Source organism: Triticum aestivum, chromosome 5B (genome assembly GCF_018294505.1).
Source record: "Triticum aestivum cultivar Chinese Spring chromosome 5B, IWGSC CS RefSeq v2.1, whole genome shotgun sequence".
Classification (NCBI taxonomy): Eukaryota; Viridiplantae; Streptophyta; class Magnoliopsida; order Poales; family Poaceae; genus Triticum; species Triticum aestivum.
Genome location: NC_057807.1, coordinates 4534237 through 4553659, shown reverse-complemented (window position 1 = coordinate 4553659; position 19423 = coordinate 4534237). Strand labels below are relative to the sequence as shown.

General features: G+C 43.7%; 1 protein-coding gene across 2 annotated transcripts; it reads left to right on the top strand.

The window, feature by feature from the left end:
• Positions 1-6755: 6755 nt before the first annotated feature.
• LOC123110046 (U2 small nuclear ribonucleoprotein A') lies at positions 6756-19170 on the top strand. Of its 2 annotated transcripts, none has more exons than XM_044530451.1 (11): positions 6756-7018; positions 7124-7164; positions 7296-7425; positions 7527-7732; positions 7945-8103; positions 8695-8745; positions 8839-8997; positions 9252-9296; positions 10761-10824; positions 10938-11042; positions 19133-19170. In XM_044530451.1, exons 1-11 carry the CDS (start codon positions 6961-6963, stop codon positions 19150-19152), a joined length of 1038 nt encoding a protein of 345 aa, XP_044386386.1. In that variant the 5' UTR covers positions 6756-6960; the 3' UTR covers positions 19153-19170. The 2 variants fall into 2 exon arrangements, with proteins under 2 accessions (XP_044386386.1, XP_044386385.1); XM_044530450.1 differs by lacking the exon at positions 19133-19170 and adding an exon at positions 11129-11452.
• The last annotated feature ends 253 nt before the right edge of the window (positions 19171-19423 follow it).

Below are 19423 nucleotides of genomic sequence, written 5' to 3'. Positions count from 1 at the left end.
GTGGATTTACGACCAATTCAGCTAGGGTCACTAAGAGAAGGTCACTAGTTGACATATTTCTTGTAGTGGTAGTACAAGAGTTGATCTACCATGAGATCATAGAGGCTAAACCCTAGAAGCTAGCCTATGATGATTATGATTGTGATCGTCCCTCTAAGGACCAAACTCTCCGGTTTATATAGACACCGAAGAGGGCTAGGGTTTACATGGAGTCGGTTACAAGGAAGGAAATATAATATCTGGATCACCAAGCTTGTCTTCCACGCAAAGGAGAGTCCCATCCGGACACGGGACGGAGTCTTGAGTCTTGTATCTTCACGCTCCAACAGTCCGGACAAAGTGTACAGTCCGGCTGTCCGGATACCCCTTAATCCAGGACTCCCTCAATCTTCGTATAATATGTAGGAGCCAATATGAACATCCAGGTTTCGCTATTGGTTATTGACAGGAAACGTGTCTCGGTCATGTCTACATAGTTCTCGAACCCGTAGGGTCCGCACGCTTAACGTTCGGTGACGATTTGTATTATGAGTTTATGTGATTTGATGACCGAAGGTAGTTCGGAGTCCCGGATGAGATCGGGGACATGACGAGGAGTCTCGAAATGGTCGAGGCGTAAAGATCGATATATTGGACGACTATATTCAGACATCGGAAAGGTTCCGAGTGATTCGGGTATTTTTCGGAGTACCGGAGAGTTACGAGAATTCGTATTGGGCCTTAATGGGCCATACGGGAAAGGAGAGAAAGGCCTCAAAGGGTGGCCGCACCCCTCCCCATGGACTGGTCCGAATTGGACTAGGGAGGGGGGCGCTCCCTTCCTTCCTTCTCCTTCTCCCTTCCCTTTTTCCTATTCCATGTGGGAGGTGGAATCCTACTAGGACTAGGGAGTCCTAGTAGGACTCTACACTTGGACGCGCCCTATGAGGGTCGGCCTCCTCCTCCCTCCATCCTTTATATACGTGGCCAGGGGGCACCCCATAGACACACAAGTTGATCTGTTAATCTCTCCCAGCCGTGTGCGGTGCCCCCCTCCACCATAATCCACCTCAATCATATTGTAGCGGTGCTTAGGCGAAGCCCTGTGTCGGTAGCATCATCATCACCGTCATCACGCTGTCGTGCTGACGAAACTCTCTGGCGAAGCTTTGCTGGATCGAAGCTCGCGTGACATCATCGAGCTGAACGTGTGCTGAACTCGGAGGTGCCGTGTGTTCGTTACTTGGATCGGTCGGATTATGAAGACGTACGACTACATCAACTGTGTTGTGCTAACGCTTCCGCTTTCGGTATACGAGGGTATGTGGACAAACACTCTCCCCTCTCGTTGCTATGCATCACCATGATCTTGCGTGTGCGTAGGATTTTTTTTGAAATTACTACGTTCCCCAACAATGCTTTATACTTCAATGTTGTGATGAATTGTTAGTTGTTCATCAGAAGTTATATGACACAAGTTATATGCTAAAAGTTACGGGATAAAAACCCTATGTTTAAGTTCCTTGCTGTTATAATAATGTGCATGATGCTTCTATGTCCGTATTTTGTTTTTATCGACACCTCTCTCTCTAAGCATGTGGACATGTTTTTCGATTTCGGTTTTTCGCTTGAGGACAAGCGAAGTCTAAGCTTGGGGAAGTTGATACATCCATTTTGCATCATGTTTTGCTACTGTTATTTATAAAGTTTTTATGCATAATAATGCTTTTTGGAGTAATTCTAATGCCTTTCTCTTAATATGCAAGGTTCACACAAAGAGGGAGAATACCGGCAACTGGAATTGTGGACCTGAAAAAGCTTTGTTAGGCCACCTATTCTGCACAACTCCAAATAAGTCGAAACTTCACGAGGATTTTTTATGAAATAAATAAGAATTATTGGAGAAAATAACTACCAGAGGGGGGTCCATCCAAGTGGGCACAACCCACCTGTGCGCGCCAGGGAGCCCATGAGCGCCCTGGTGGGTTGTGCCCTCCTCGGCCCACTTCTGGTGCCCATATTCTGGTATATAAGTCATTTTGACCTAGAAAAATTAGGAGATTACTTTCGGGATGAAGCGCCGCCGTCTCGAGGCGAAACTTGGACAGGAGCACTTTTGCCCTCCGGCGGAGCGATTCCACCGGGGGAACTTCCCTCCCGGAGGGGGAAATCATCGTCATCATCATCACCAACAACTCTCCCATCTTGGGGAGGGCAATCTTCATCAACATCTTCAACAGCACCATCTCCTCTCAAACCCTAGTTCATCTCTTGTGTTTAATCTTTGTAACGGAACCTTAGATTGGTGCTAGTAGGTAACTAGTAGTGTTGATTACATCTTATATATAGTTGATTACTATATGGTTTATTTGATGGAAGATTATATGTCATATCCATTATGCTATTTAATACCCCTCTGATCTTGAGCATGATTATCATTTGTGAGTACTTAGTTTTGTTCTTGAGGTCACGGGAGAAATCTTGTTACAAGTAATCATGTGAACTTGATAGTGTTCAATATTTTGATGATATGTATGTTGTGATTCCCTTATTAGTGGTGTCATGTGAACATCGACTACATGACACTTCACCTTATTAGGGCCTAAGGGAATGCATTGTGGAGTATTTATTAGATGACAGGTTGCGAGAGTGACAGAAGTTTAAACCCTAGTTTACGCACTACTTCATAAGGGACTGATTTGGATCCAAAAGTTTAATGCTATGGTTAGATTTTATCTTAATACTTTTCTCGTAGTTGCGGATTCTTGTGAGGGGGTTAATCATAAGTAGGAGGTTTGTTCAAGTAATGACAACACCTAAGCACCGGTCCACCCACATATCAAATTATCAAAGTAGAGAACACGAATCAAACCAACATGATGAAAGTGACTAGATGAAATTCCCGTGTACCCTCAAGAACACTTTGCTTATCGTAAGAGACTGATTTGACCTGTCCTTTGCCTCAAAAGGATTGGGCTACCTTGATGCACTTTTGTTACTGTTACCGTTACATATTCGTTACAAATTACCTTACCATTAAACTACTCATTACTTATAATTTCAGTGCTTGCAGAGAATACCTTGCTGAAAACCACTTGTCATTTCCTTCTGCTCCTCGTTGGGTTCAACACTCTTACTTATCGAAAGGACTATGATTGATCCCCTATACTTGTGGGCCATCACAAATCCCAATCTCGATCCATGCCAACTCAACAAACACCTTCAGAGATACCTGTACAACATCTTTATGATCACCCAGTTACATTGTGACATTTGATAGCACACAAGGTATTCCTCCGGTATTCGGGAGTTGCATGATCTCATGGTCGAAGGAACATGTATTTGACATATCAAGAAAGCTAGCAATAAATTGAACAATCATATGCTAAGCTAATAGATGGGTCTTGTCCATCACATCATTCTCCTACTGATGTGATCCCGTTTTCAAATGAAAACACATGTCCATGGTTAGAAAACCTCAACCATCTTTGATCAACGAGCTAGTCTAGTAGATGCTTACTAGGGACACAGTATTTGTTTATGTATTCACACATGTATTTAAGTTTCCGATCAATACAATTCTAGCATGAATAATAAATCTTTATCATGAATGAGGAAATATAAAATAACAACTCTATTATTGCCTCTAGGGAATTTTTCCTTCATGAATTGCAAGTCAACTGCCAAGGCTCATAAAATAAGACCACATATGTAAGAAATTCCATAATGATGGATTTTGGAGTCATATGATTACGAACCATCTGACACTAGCAACTTTCGTCCAATAGCGAAGTAAACTAAAATACCATTCACAAGCCATAAAGAACGACCAACAAAATAATTGGAAATATGCATATTGATGTATGTAGTCCAATAAATTTTGTTGCAAGCAGTGGATTTATCTATCTTCAAAGATGACTTAAGTAGTGATCTTTTGAAATGTTTCAAAAGATTTTCAGAATGAAGTGGAATTTATTGTAACAAAAAAATTTATGTTTCTACAGCTGGACTCCCGGAAAGAATATTTGAGTTACAAATTTAGCGAATGTTTGATAAGGCGTGAGAAATATTTTATAGCTTGCACCTCCTAGAAACAGTAATAAGGGTAGATTGTTGTGAGTAGATGTAATTATACCTGGCCATACCTCGGGCCGGGCCTAGACAAGCCCGACGAAAAAAACCTAGGCCCGAGCCCGCCCCGGCCCGGCCATCGGGCCTGTTTTCTGGGTCCAAGCCCGGCCCGAACACATAAAAGCCCGTCGGGCTCCAGGCCGGCCTGGCCCGACCTTCATAGAAATGCGAAAAGGATGGGCCCGGGCCCGGCCCGGCCCGGCCTTCGGGCTCAAAATCTAGGCCCGAGCCCGGCCCAGGGGCAGCGTCGGGCCGGGCCGGCTGGGCCGGGCTTCCCATGGCCAGGTCTAGATGTAATCAAGCTATGTATGACATGGTGCGATCAAAGGTGACATTAATTATTTCGCCAATATACTTTATAATGTGATGTTTTAGTGATTATGGCTTTTACACTAAAAAGAGCGCCATCAAATTTGTTGAAATAAGTGCTATTTTGTAGGTTATCCCAAATGGTTGGGTATTCCTCTACCATTACGCCAAGGTATTGCCAGAGAGTGCAGGAATTTTGAAGAAATTGTTTTCTACAAAAGAATGAGTGAGAGGACAGTGCAAATCGACAAGATTGCAGAATCACCGTGATCAGGTCAAAGAAAAAAGAAATGCTAGAAATGGTTCTAAAATTTCCTACAGCAACTAATATGAAAAGTCTCTACATGAGATATAGAGAATTTGGTCAAACTTGCAACTGAACCATATATGTTGGGTAAATTTGTGCAGACTTTCACAATGTGCAGATGAAATATTGTTGAATAAATATGGAAGCTATAATTTACATAGAAGCGTTGATGGGCCTTGACTCCGGAATTGGCTATACTTCAAAATAATTCGAAATGATAGCCTTACACATAATTCAAGTTTAGAACTTGATGCACCCTCTAAAAGACTTAAAAGTCTAAAGTATAGTTATGGATCTATAGATTGACAAAGATAAAAATATTTTATAATACTTGACTTATTGCTAATAGTTTATGACAGGATTAAGGAATTGATTTATGATGAGATTGTCTCATCATAATAATTCTTAAAGTCGGTTCAAATTAAACTAGCAATTACTAAATATTCCAGTTATGTGATATAACAGATGGATGCCGAAATGATTCCCATGAGATTTGTAGTGTGTCCAACACGTCGACGCATTTTTGCCCGGGCGGCCATATTTTTTTCCTTTTTGCATACATATGAAAAACATTGCGCAAAGTTCAGATAATTCAACTAAATGCAAATATCATAGTTTCTTAAACCAAATAAAATCTCATAGTTTACAAATCAAATAAAATTTTAATGTCACAAATACATTTAAAAGAAAAAAACAGCCCATAAATCTATTCGTTGCCAAGGTGAGCATCCCGGTGCATACAATCTATGCTACCGAGCATCTCCGGAAAGCCCCTATCGAAATTAATCGCCAACAACCGAGTTGTATCTATAGCAGTTGTTCTCTCAAGTACTCCAGTTCAAATACTGCTACCACAGCCTTGCAAAACCTATGCATGGATTCTAGACACGTGGAATCGCTCATCCGGACATACTCGTCAATAAGATCACCCGATATTCCATATGCAACTATCTGAATAGCTGCATTGCATTTCTGATAAAAGGATAAGTCAACCTTTCCCGGTGCATCCTCCTTACATTCCAAATAATTATCATAAGCCATCCCCTCCCGGATAGGATTGAACACATGTCTAGCCATCCGGAAGTGGAGCCGAAATATGTTGTGTTTGAAGAGTGGGTCAGCGGATTTAAAGTAGTCCTTCCAGAGTAGGCCATGGTCGTTCTCTCCATTGTGATTCAACGCTAGAGTATGCCCTGGGGTTGAGCCCCTCAAAATCGGTTGCTGCCTACTAATGTGATCATGGATGATCAAAGCCAAAACCACAATCTCCTCATCGTCGAACAACGAATCATCCAAATTGCAAATGAAGTTGTTGAAAAAGTACTCATCGTCACTATGCATTTGTACCTTGCGGGCGAAACGTCTAACACCTCGCTGGCGTGGAGCTAGAAGCCGACTGGTGAAGAGCCCCGCGTCTCTCCCAGACCAGGCAACATGCATGGAGGCAACCGTGGCGGCAACCAGTGTGCGAGGACGCCAAGCTTGGAGCGTTGCTGACAGCGGCGGTGGCGAGGGGTTGGTGTAGTCATGTTAGTGCTATGAAGGCGGCGAAAACAGTCCACCAACGCCGGCAAGAGCGGGAGTTGGTTGCGGCGAGCTGCTGGGGGAGATTTTGGGGGGGGGGGGGGGGCGGGCAGCGGCCTGGGCAGCATCCATTTAACCGGTGGGAACTAGGGACGGCGGTGAGGGCGGGGTGACTGGGTGTGTTGGCTGCCTATGGGAGAGGGGGAAATGACAAATGTGCCACCGAGGCAGCCAGGGGTAGGTGTCGCGCGCATCCATTCCTTGTCCGCGATGATGCAAACCGGCCCTGGAATTTGGACTGAAATGGGCCACACGCGAACAAAATGCAGGCGTTTGTCTGTTTGGGTCGATGCGTTGGATTGTGATTTGTGTCCGTCTAGACTCAAACAAACACGCGCGGACAGTTTGGATCGGCGCATTCGTTCCCCTTCTATGTTCCCAAGGACCTGTCTGTAATATACTGTTTCTTCAAGGATGACCCGTTTCGCGAAAAAGGGGTCCAGCTCAGCCCGGCTCGAGCGAGTCGGCCAGCGGCCCCGCCTCCTCCCCTCCCCCGCCGCGGCCGGATTTCATTTCGCCCTCCGCTGCCGGCCGCGGGTGTAAGGCGAGCCAGTCTCCTCTCCCCGTTAGGGTTCGCCCGCGCCGCCCCCTCTCCGCCGCGGCGCCTACCCCTCTCCGCTGCGGCGCCGCCCCCTCTCCGCCGCGGCGCCATGGTGGTGCTCAAGGTCATCAACACCGCCGTCAAGGAGCGGCTGCTCGATCTCCGAGGTTCGCCGCGCCACGCCCCATGCTCCCTTCCGCTCACCCATGGGTCCCTCCTCCCCCATCCACCCCCCACATCGGCGTCTAAGGTTCTTTGCTTCGCTGCTGCAGGGAGAGAGATGAGTTCAATCGAGGACCTCGGCGGCACCGAGGTGAGCTCCGCCTTCTCCTTCCTATTTCCTTTGATCTTCGAACTGGTACATGAAAACCTGGATCTATTAGCCTGGCGCCCCCACAGCGCTGCAAGTTTAGTTCATAACAGTGCACTTGTCCCTGTTTTCAGGACGAATTCGATACGATTGACCTGTCAGAAAACATGATCGCCAAGCTTGAGAACTTTCCTTGTCTGAATCGCTTAGGAACTCTAGTTGCTAGTGACAACAGAATCAACTACATCTGTTCAAATATTGGTGGTAAGAGGAACACTGTTTTGTCTTGTTGGCATGTGATTCTACCAACTGCATAATTTGCTCCATGGCATTTCTTCACTTTTCTTTGGTTTACTCTCATGTAGAACTTCTGCCAAAGTTGCATACATTGGTGCTCATGAGCAATGATATCACAACTCTTGCGGAGATTGACCCTCTTGCTGCTCTCCCAAACCTGAAATCTCTCTACTTATTAGAGAATCCTGTCACTGAGACGGCAGACTACCGGTTATATGTGATCCACATGCTGAAACATTTGATGTCACTGGACTTCGAGAAAGTGAAACCACAGGTTTGCAACCATCAAGTCCTTCAGCACACAATATTGCAGCAATGCATCTATGGGTTATTTACATGCTTTTCAGTTCTATTGCATACAACTCTATTCACTGAATTTCTGTGAATTAGATGAACCATTGCCATGGAATGCTTCTAGTCGACATGTTTTTCACATTACTTAGTGTGTGTGTTTGGGTTCTGTAATTATGTACGGGATTTCTGTAGGAGAGAACCACAGCAGAATATAAGTTCCACTCGAAGGAGGCACGGGAAGAGGTAAAGAAGACATCTGCCAAAGCTTATACTCCAATGAAGCCAGTGGGTGCTCAATATATAACAGAGAAGTCATGCCCTAAAGCAGTCTCTCCAGTACCATCTATAAAGGTACTTCAGTCCCCTCTTTATATTTTGGATACTGTTCATTTGATCATTACAAGGTTCGCTGAGTCCCTTTTACTCAACTGTTGCATTTAGAATTTTGTTTTGCTCTTGTCTTCTACTGGCATGTTTGGTATGCTCTTGATATTTACTTTGATAGATCCCTTTGTATGGGTTGTTTATGCCATGATGTTCATGCTGCCAAACTTGTTGGCTGTTTCATCTAGTCAAATCTGCACCACATGTAAATGCAAACTTTTCATTTATCTTAGCCCTACATAAGTTCTAGCCAGAGCATCATGCCCACTGCCCGAGTAAAGTGTGTGCCTAAGGTGTCATGTGCTACAAGACCCCTATAGTCGAAAAAAGATCGAAACAGTGACAAAACGTAGGATAACCCAGATCACTCGGGGCACCCGACTTGTTTTCAGAACAAACAACCCTGATCAGTTATACCTGAAATACTTTCACTTGCGGTGGTAATGAGGTATACGATTTTTTCCAATTACTATATTTATGTAGTGTTGTAAATACCAGCATCTTCTATTTCCCTACATCTGGCTGCGAATTTTGGTTGAACAAGGTTTTCTTGTGTAGGCTGCTATTGCGAGCTCTCAGACACTAAAGGAAATTGGCAAGATCAAAACTGTAATATGCCGTGTCATTTAGTCTGGCATCTGTACAGTTTGAAGCAGCCAACCAACCATGCACTGACATACTCCCGTTTGTCATTGTGGTTAGGTATTGAGCACTGGCCAGATGGCTGCTGAATTTGCTTTCTTCGAGCCTGAAATTGATATGGCTGAAGCCTTGGAGAAAACTGATAAGATAAAGGGTCAGAATCACGAGAATAGGGCTGATGAGCAGATGAGCAATGAAGAAAGCACCCTAATTCAAGAGGTACTAATGTGTTTAGTGTATTATTGCCTTATATAGTGTGTGCTGATGGGAAATGACTGAATTGGCCAACTATTGTAGTATTCTTTGAGTTTTTAACTGCTCTGTTGCTCATGATGCATGAATGCTCTTCCCGAACTGAAGTAGTTGTTTTGGTTTTAATGCAATGAACCTATGTCATTCAAATATTGTTTTTTGATAGATTGTAGTTTACTGAATAATGATCATTACGTTCTTCTGCATATTGTTTCTCTCAGGTAAAAGTCAGCATGTTGAACAACTGGATGATAGATATAGATCAGGTAAGATATCACAAGCTTTATCTGATTCCAACCTTCAGAATCTCTGCATTTGAATCCTTCAATATTGTTATGAGCGATTAGGTATTCTCAAGGGTGACATAATTTATGCTATATGTTGAAAATGAGAATACTCCCTTATTACCATGTATCTTTTGCTATTGAGGCTGCTTCATATTTCTATAGATTTTGGTGTTAAAAAGTTTCAAGTAATTGTTATTTGTGTAAAAAGCTTTTTCTTTAGCATCATCATGTGTTTGTAAATGGAGTGTTACCAATCTTTCTACCATAGAGGGATTCTGGTAGTAACAAGAACATTCCAAATAAAATATGTCATTTCTTTCAGTTAACAGGGTATGAGAAGAAACACGATACCTGGACAGTGATGACAAACCGAGTAGTTGTAATAGCCAGACAACATTGATCATGAGTGTTGAGCCATAAAGTAGCTTGAATGAATTGCTTAATAAACAAATAAATGTGGCTGCGGCTATTGTTAAAGCATACATTGGTAACTAGATAATATCCCACGCGTTGCGCCGAAAATGGGTTGCAATATACTTTTATGATATTAGATATTATGAAATATGTTATTGGGGGCTAGCTGTTTGGATATAGAATACTAGCAACTGATTGTGCCTTGCAACACAAGTTGTTTTTTGATATATGCATCGTTTGTTTAAATGTTTGCGCCACAAGTCTCTAACTGTCTGCAAAATAAAATTTTATCTCAAAATATATATCAGTTGGATCAGCCGTATGTCCACATAACGGTTGACAACTGTGATACTTTTCTAATAATAACATAAGAGGTAAAGAAAAGACATGCAATTCGTTTCTATTACTCGCAACGCTTTCGTTGTTTTTATAAGACAAACCAGGTGAATGCAATTGCTCAGCTTGGTTTGTTTGCTTAATTTTTTGAAATTAAACATAATTTTGGCTGCTCCAATTTTTGGAGACTGAACTTTGTAACCAAAAGCGAACCTTGATCTTAACCTATTAGACCAAAAACTCTGGAAAGTTAGTTGGTTATATCTATACTTGGTTATACTTGCTTGGGCCTCATTTATTTTGGGCCTGAGTCACCACGATTGCGGCATATCTACTTAACTTTACGGAGTACAACACTCGGCAAGAACAGGGGTTGAAGGGGTGGGATATCATAACATCGATTATTTTATTTCATAGGATCAATGTGAAAACATTTAGTAATCATTTTTCTTTGTATCAATAAAAACTGATAAGCTACTTGTGTTCAACAATCTTCTATTTTGTGCTTCAGTTATTATTTAGCTTTCAGTTGATCTATGAATATATTTTGTCATATGTCCAGTTTCTTTAGATTTTTGGGATGTTTGTCTCCTCCCCTCTTACTGGCACATACATGCATCTGTGCACACCGCTCACACAATCTGTGGTTTCCCTATTCTTGTACTGTTTTTTTAACAATTGCAACATTTTCAGGAAATCTTTGGAGCTGGTCCAGATTCAATATATGTAACTCAACCAAGACATATGGAAGAATACAGTATGATTTCTGTTTTAACATGTTGCATCCTTAATGGTACTCTAACTGAGGTCCTGAATTTATTTTAATATGTTCCCAACTAAATACACTGCAAATCTTTTTCTCTTTTGTAGTATACAAGAACTTCCAACAAACACCGTTCAGATTTATCTTGAGCTGGAGAAAAAGACTTTTTAAAAAAATGCACATATTACCACTGCCTCGGATGCAAATATCAGGTAAGTGCTCAGTGTTATGATTATTCATTTATAAGATACTATGGCTTCTACTCAACAAGCTGAGTTTCTTGATTTGATTTCCCCAGCACACACGTGGACTTTAAACTACATTATCTATGATATCCCGTTGAAGCTCTGTGCATGTTGTGCGAAACACTCATAGGCTCATTTGTTGTGACCCCAAATAAAGGTGCACAATTAGGGCAGAGGAGATGGTGGAGGATAAAGAAGACACGAGTAGATTAAATTAGTTTTGCAAGCTTTCTATGAACTAGCCCCTCCCTTGTACAAAAGCTTACTCTTACTAAATTTGATCTAAATAGGATAAATCATGTTACTAGAAATGAAAGTAAAATTGTCCAGATTTGGCAAGAAAATATGCTAATATGATAGTACTCTGTCAACAAATCTAAGATGTTTTAGGTAGTGACCTAAAACATAGTACTCCTGTCAAACAAATGTAAGACGTTTAATAATTTATGCGAAAGTTTGTTCAGCAGTTTGTTTAAGCAGCAGCAGCAACAACACCAAAGCCTTTAGTCCTGAATTAGTTGGGGTAGGCTATAGGTGAAAACCATAAGATCTTGCGATCAACTAATGGTTCTGGCACATGGATAGTAAGCTTCCACGCACCCCTGTCCATGGCTAGTTCTTTGGTGATACTTTAGTCCTTCAGATCTCTTTTTACGGACTCCTTCCATGTCAAGTTTGGTATACCCCGACCTCTTGACATTATCAGCACGCTTTAGCCGTTCGCTATGCACTAGAGCTTCTGGAGGCCTGTGCTGCATATGCCCAAACCATCTCAGGCGATATTGGACAAGCTTCTCTTCAATCGGTGCTACCTCATCTCTATCTCGTATATCATCATTTCGGACGGTCCTTGTGTGGCCACGCATCCATCTCAACATGCACATCTCTGCCACGCCTAACTGTTCAATATGTCGCCTTTTAGTCGGCCAACACTTAGCGTCATTCAACACTACGGGTTGAATCGTCGTCCTATAGAACTTGCCTTTTAGCTTTTGTGCACTCTCTTGTCACAAAGAATGCTAGAAAGCTTGGTGCCACTTAATCCATTCGGCTTTTATTCGATGGTTCACATCTTCATCGGTATCTCCATCCTTCTGCATCATTGACCCCGAATATTGAAAGGTGTCCTTCTGGGGCACCACCTATCCATCAAGGATAATCTCCTCTTCCTCGTGCCTAGTAACTAAAACGGCACCTCATGTACGCAGCTTTAGTTCTACTAAGTCTAAAACCTTTCGATTGCAAGGTTTGTCTCCATAGTTCTAGCTTCCTATTGACCCTCGTCTGACTATCATCGACTAGCATCACATCATCCATAAAGAGCATACACCATGGGATATCTCCTTATATATCCCTTGTAACCTCATCCCTCACCAAAGCAAAAGGATAAGGGCTCAAAGCTGACCCCTGGTGCAGTCCTATTTTAATCAGGAAGTCATCAGTGTCGCAATCACTTGTTCGAACACTTGTCACAACGTTGTGGTGCATGCCCTTGATGAGGGTAATGTACTTTGCTGGGACTTTGTGTTTTTCCATGGCCCATCACATGACATTCAGTGGTATCTTATCGTAGACCTTCTCCAAGTCAATGAACACCATATGCAAGTCCTTTTGCTCCTTGTATCTCTCCATAAGTTGTCATACAAAGAAAATGCTTCCATGGTCGATCTCCCAAACCGATTTTTGGTCACGCTTGTCATTCTTCTTAAGTGGTGCTCAATGACTCTCTCCCATAGCTTCATTGTATGATTCATCAACTTAATTCCACGGTAATTAGTACGACTCTGAACATCCCTTTGTTCTTGAAGATTGGTACTAATATACTTCGCCTCCATTCTTCTGGCATCTTGTTTGCCCGAGAAATGAGGTTGAAAAGCTTCGTTAGCCATGCTATCGCTATGTCTCCGAGGCCTCTCCACACCTCAATGGGGATACAACCAGGGCCATCGCCTTGCCTCCTTTCATCTTTTTAAAGCCTCCTTGACCTTAGTCTCCTGGATTCGCCACACAAAACGCATGCTGGTATCATCAAAGGAGTTATCCAGTTCAATGGTGGAGCTCTCATTCTCCCCATTGAACAGCTTGGCGAAGTACTCCCACCATCTATGCTTAATCTCCCCGTCTTTCACCAGGAGCTGGTCTGCTCCGTCCTTGATGCATTTGACTTGGTCAACATCCCTCGTCTTCCTCTCTCAGATCTTGGCTATCTTATAGATGTCCCTTTCGCCTTTCTTCGTGTCTAACCGCTGGTAGAGGTCCTCATACGCCTGACCCCTTGCTTCACTCATAGCTCACTTTGCGGCCTTCTTTGCCGTCCTGTACTTCTCTATGTCGTCTGCACTCCTATCCAGATATAGGCGTCTGAAACAATCTTTCTTCTCCTTAATAGCCTTCTGAACATCATCATTCCACCACTAGATATTCGCTTTGCTTCACTCACAGATAAAGCCTTCACTCACAGCTCGCTTTGCTTGACTCACAGCAGTTTGTTTAAGCATAACTGATAAAATCTGACAAGAAAATGAACTTGAGATCATTTTAGGGCCTAAGGGGCCTACTTGGTTTGCCGCTTACGTTGGTTTACTGCATGTAACCATGCGCACTAACTGGATAGCATGATTAGTGAGGCTAGTAGAGTAGGGGACGGCTACAACATGGTTACTGCCTAAGCTGATTCTTTTGCGGGCCCTAATATTTTTGAACGGACGCATTGCATGGGGCTCACCGAGATCTGCGCCTGTGCTTTTATGCCTCCATTTCGTAACGTATTGAGCCAGGTCTTGGACTCCGCCTATGTTGTCTCAACATAGCCGGTCCCAAGCCCGGGTAAAGGAGGAGGGTTGTGATAGGCTTGGCGAGCCAACGTAAAAACTAAGCCACTCTTATGGAGATGAAACCCAAAAGTGCATGCCAAGGCAACAAGTAGAAGCCGATGCCAATGTAGTAAGCTCACTTGTACACGCAGGATGCACCAATTGCAAATGTGTGGACGGTGCTCAACCTAATGACCCATGAGCTACACCGCCAAGACCTGGCTCAATACAACAACAAAGCCTTTAGTCCCAAACAAGTTGGGGTAGGCTAGAGGTGAAACCCATAAGATCTCGCAACCAACTCATGGCTCTGGCACATGGATAGCAAGCTTCCACGCACCCCTGTCCATAGCTAGCTCTTTGTCGATACTCCAATCCTTCAGGTCTCTCTTAACGGACTCCTCCCATGTCAAAATCGGTCGACCCCGCCCTCTCTTGACATTCTCCGCACGCTTTAGCCGTCCGCTATGCACTGGAGCTTCTGGAGGCCTGCGCTGAATATGCCCAAACCATCTCAAACGATGTTGGACAAGCTTCTCCTCAATTGGTGCTACCCCAACTCTATCTCGTATATCATCATTCCGGACTCGATCCTTCCTCGTGTGGCCACACATCCATCTCAACATACGCATCTCCGCCACACCTAACTGTTGAACATGCCGCCTTTTAGTCGGCCAACACTCCGCGCCATACAACATTGCGGGTCGAACCGCCGTCCTGTAGAACTTGCCTTTTACCTTTTGTGGCACTCTCTTGTCACAGAGAATGCCAGAAGCTTGGCGCCACTTCATCCATCCGGCTTTGATTCGATGGTTCACATCTTCATCAATACCCCCATCCTCCTGCAACATTGACCCCAAATACCGAAAGGTGTCCTTCCGAGGTACCACCTGGCCATCAAGGCTAACCTCCTCCTCCTCACAGCTAGTAGTACTGAAACCGCACATCATGTACTCGGTTTTAGTTCTACTAAGCCTAAACCCTTTCGATTCCAAGGTTTGTCTCCATAACTCTAACTTCCTATTTACCCCCGTCCGACTATCGTCAACTAGCACCACATCATCCGCAAAGAGCATACACCATGGGATATCTCCTTGTATACCCCTTGTGACCTCATCCATCACCAATGCAAAAAGATAAGGGCTCAAAGCTGACCCATGATGCAGTCCTATCTTAATCGGGAAGTCATCGGTGTCGACATCACTTGTTCGAACACTTGTCACAACATTATTGTACATGTCCTTGATGAGGGTAATGTACTTTGCTGGGACTTTGTGTTTCTCCAAGGCCCACCACATGACATTCCGCGGTATCTTATCATAGGCCTTCTCCAAGTCAATGAACACCATATGCAAGTCCTTCTTATGCTCCCTATATCTCTCCATAAGTTGTCGTACCAAGAAAATGGCTTCCATGGTCGACCTCCCAGGCATGAAACCAAACTGATTTTTGGTCACGCTTGTCATTCTTCTTAAGCGGTGCTCAATGACTCTCTCCCATAGCTTCATTGTATGGCTCATCAGCTTAATTCCACGGTAATTAGTACAACTCTGAACATCCCCCTTGTTCTTGAAGATTGGTACTAATATACTCCGTCTCCATTCTTCTGGCATCTTGTTTGCCCAAAAAATGAGGTTGAAAAGCTTGGTTAGCCATACTATCGCTATGTCCCCGAGACCTTTTCACACCTCAATGGGGATACAATTAGGGCCCATCGCCTTGCCTCCTTTCATCCTTTTTAAAGCCTCCTTCACCTCAGACTCCTGGATGCGCCGCACAAAACGCATGCTGGTCTCATCAAAGGAGTCATTCAGTTCAATGGTAGAACTCTCATTCTCCCCATTGAACAGCTTGTCGAAGTACTCCCGCCATCTATGCTTAATCTCTTCGTCCTTCACCAAGAGTTGGCCTGCTCCGTCCTTGATGCATTTGACTTGGCCAATATCCCTCGTCTTCCTCTCCCGGATCTTAGCCATCTTATAGATGTCCCTTTCACCTTCCTTTGTGCCTAACCGTTGGTAGAGGTCCTCATATGCCCGACCCCTTGCTTCACCAACAGCTCGCTTTGCGGCCTTCTTCGCCATCTTGTACTTCTCTATGTTGTCTGCACTCCTATCCAGGTATAGGCGTCTGAAGCAATCTTTCTTCTCTTTAAGCGCCTTCTGGACATCATCATTCCACCACCAGGTATCCTTATCTTCGCTTCTCCTTCCCCTGGACACTCCAAACTCCTCCGAGGCCACCTTACGAATGCAAGTCGCCATCTTCATCCACACATTGTCCGCATCCCCTCCTTCCTCCCAAGGGCCCTCCTTAAATACCCTCTCCTTGAACACCTGAGCTACCTCCCCCTTGAGCTTCCACCACTTGGGGCACAAGCTGGAGACTGTTGAGACACTTGGCTTTTCGCCATCCTCTGCAATTGCCCCATTTCTTACCGATGACCACCATACAATGCTTCCTCCTGTTTGGCATCCCATCCGGCATGCCCATGACAGCGTCACCAAACTTAGAATTGGGCCCTTTTGTGGTTTAGAACTTCAGATTAATCAAATTGATAATTTATATGACAACGTCCACCTTGAGCCCCATGTTGAAAGGTAGGTTTACATGGTTTGGCTAACATTTTAGGAGGACAGCAACAAAACCCACCAAAGATTCTGCTCGTTCTGTGTTTGCTGCTGGTGTTGAGTATTTTGCCTGCTAACAAGTATATCATGTTAAGGAGTATTAGTATTAGGTCTAGAGTCACCCTTTTTATTACCAATTTGACAATGTACCTCTCTGTAATAAATGATGTTGTTTGATACACATTTTGTAACATATTATTCCAATATATTTGACTCTTTGTAATGTATAATTTTAGTATTGGCAGACTGTGGCTGTATTAAATTCTTTAATTTATTGTGATTCCTTTTTTCTGTTGTATACTATATTTTATTCTTTGCTATATTATATTCAATGTTCAATTCTATTACAACTGCTATTGTTACTAATATTATTCGTAACATCTTGTCTGGGTTTTGTATGTAATTGACTAATTGGGCCACAGTTTCGGAACGGGAGTGTAGATATAGTGATTTCAAGTTCAATTAGTCGGTTAATAAGGGCAAAGTAAACTCTCGATGTTTTCCTAGACCATATTTTTAAGTAAATTATCTCGGTTTATTTATAGGCGACTGTGCATACAATGCCACGGTGACACTCATGGAGTGTCACCTCAAAGTGCTATTTGCTCGTCGACCCGATGGGAAGTGTAGGACTTTCAATGTCCGCCTCTCGGCTAAGCATCTTAAACAAATGGTAGCAGCCCATTATGAGTCTAAAGAAGGAAAGGATTTAAAACTTGGAGACCTGCTTTTCACCTGCCTACGGATGGCCGAAAGGCATGGAGTGGTTAGCGAGGAGGACTTTGATGCTGGGTGTGCACCGAAGGTTACAACCTTCCACTGGTGGAAAAACAGGCTTCCGTCCAGCCCCATAAGTCGCGAAGCTGTAGGAACCGCGACTAATGGGACCTTTAGTCGCGGTTCTGGAGGTGAACCGCGACCAAAGGCCTGGGCCCAGGGCGCTCGGTGGCTAGCTGGCGCACGTGAGGGTCTTTAGTCGCGGTTGGCCAGGACAACCGCGACTAAAGGCCTTCGGGCACCTTTAGTCACGGTTTGCCAGGCCAACCGCAACTAAAGCCCCTCCCCTATATATACCCATCCAGCAGCCAACACTTAGCCATTTGGTGTCCATTTTCGAATGATACATGAAATTTGGAGTGATGTAGTCCATGACGCTCCATGGATACCAAAGTTTGACGACCGGCCTCTGGTATATTATTTTGAATTGAATTAGTTTTATTTTTCTGAATTTTTTGATATATTATTTGTATTTTTAACATTTTGAATTGAATTAGTTTTATTTTTCTGAATTTTTTGATATATTATTTGTATTTTTAACATTTTGAATTGAATTAGTTTTATTTTTCTTAATTTTTTGATATATTATTTGTATTTTTAGAATTTTGAATTGAATTAGTTTTATTTTTCTGAATTTTTTGATATATTATTTGTATTTTTAGAATTTTGAATTGAATTAGTTTTATTTTTCTAAATTTTTTGATATATTATTTGTATTTTTAACATTTTGAATTGAATTAGTTTTTTTTTCTGAATTTTTTGATATATTATTTGTATTTTTAGAATTTTGAATTGAATTAGTTTTATTTTTCTGAATTTTTTGATATATTATTTGTATTTTTAAGATTTTGAACAAGAAAAAGTATTTGGAAAATACCTTTAGTCGCGGTTGGCCTGCCCAACCGCGACTAAAGGTGGTTGCGCGCGGGAACGAAAAACCCGCCAAAAAAGTCCTTTAGTCGCGGGTCGCCTCCCCAACCGCGACTAAAGGTTACCCTTTAGTCGCGGGTCGCCTCCTCGACTGCGACTAAAGGTTCTCCTTTAGTCGCGGGTCGCCTCCCCAACCGCGACTAAAGGCCCTTTAGTCGCGGGTCGCCTCCCCAACCGCGACTAAAGGGGGGGGGGGCTATAAATACAACCGCCCGACCCGTCGCCTCCATTTCTCCGCTCGTTCTCTGCCGCGCCGAAGGCCTGCCGCCCTCGCCCTCGACGCCGCCCGCCGTCGACCTCACCCTCGACGCCGCCCGCCGTCGCCCGCGCCCTCGACGCCGCCCGCCGTCGCCCGCCGCCCCCTCTCGCCCACGTACGGCGCCCGCCGCCCCCTTTCGCCCTAGTACGCCGCCCGCGCCGGCCTCCCTCGCCCACCACCGCGCCGCCTCGCTGCCCTCAACGCCGGCGGCCGGCCTCGCCGCCCTCGCCGGCGGTCGGCCTCGCCGGCGGCCGGCCTCGCCGGCGTTGATCGAGAGAGAGAGAGAGAGAGAGAGAGAGAGAGAGCAGAGAGAGAGAGAGCAGAGAGAGAGAGAGAGAGAGCAGAGAGAGAGAGCAGAGAGAGAGAGAGCAGAGAGAGAGAGCAGAGAGAGAGAGCAGAGAGAGAGAGCAGAGAGAGAGAGAGCAGAGAGAGAGAGAGAATTTTGTGATTTTTTTAAAAATAATTGTGAACATTTTAAATAATGCATATTTTCAAATCAGGAACTCAAAAGTGATATTCTATTTCCTTACCATTTTGAGTGAGTGTTTCTGTCTTGAGCACATTCTCTTTTGTTTACTCCATGCATGGTATGTGGCCGGCTAATCGATGAGTTATGCATGACGTACTGTGCATGTATCGTGTCTGCAGGTTCCACTGGATTCTGCTAGTAATTAAAGTTAACACCTCAGAATGTCTCGTCCACGACTCTGTGAATATGGATCCAAAGCTTTGGGGCGGCATGAGAAGAATGCTGCAGAAGTAATTATTTTCATTCATTTGCGCTCTATATCGATCGGCCTATTTCGTTCATTTCCTAATATCAAGTAACTAATTAATAACTCTCTTGTTCATTTAATTTTCTTTGCCTCGTAGGGTTTGGAGACGGTTCGTAGATACAAAGGTCGGTGAATTCAAAAAAGAGCTAGAATTCAAAATGTT

Excerpts from the sequence above, each read along its gene's own strand:
- LOC123110046 (XM_044530450.1), top strand. The coding sequence starts at position 6,961 with ATGGTGGTGCTCAAGGTCATCAACACCGCCGTCAAGGAGCGGCTGCTC. Across the intron at positions 7,426-7,526 it reads CATCTGTTCAAATATTGGTG|AACTTCTGCCAAAGTTGCAT; the intron begins GTAAGAGGAACA and ends ACTCTCATGTAG. Across the intron at positions 8,104-8,694 it reads CTCCAGTACCATCTATAAAG|GCTGCTATTGCGAGCTCTCA; the intron begins GTACTTCAGTCC and ends TTTCTTGTGTAG.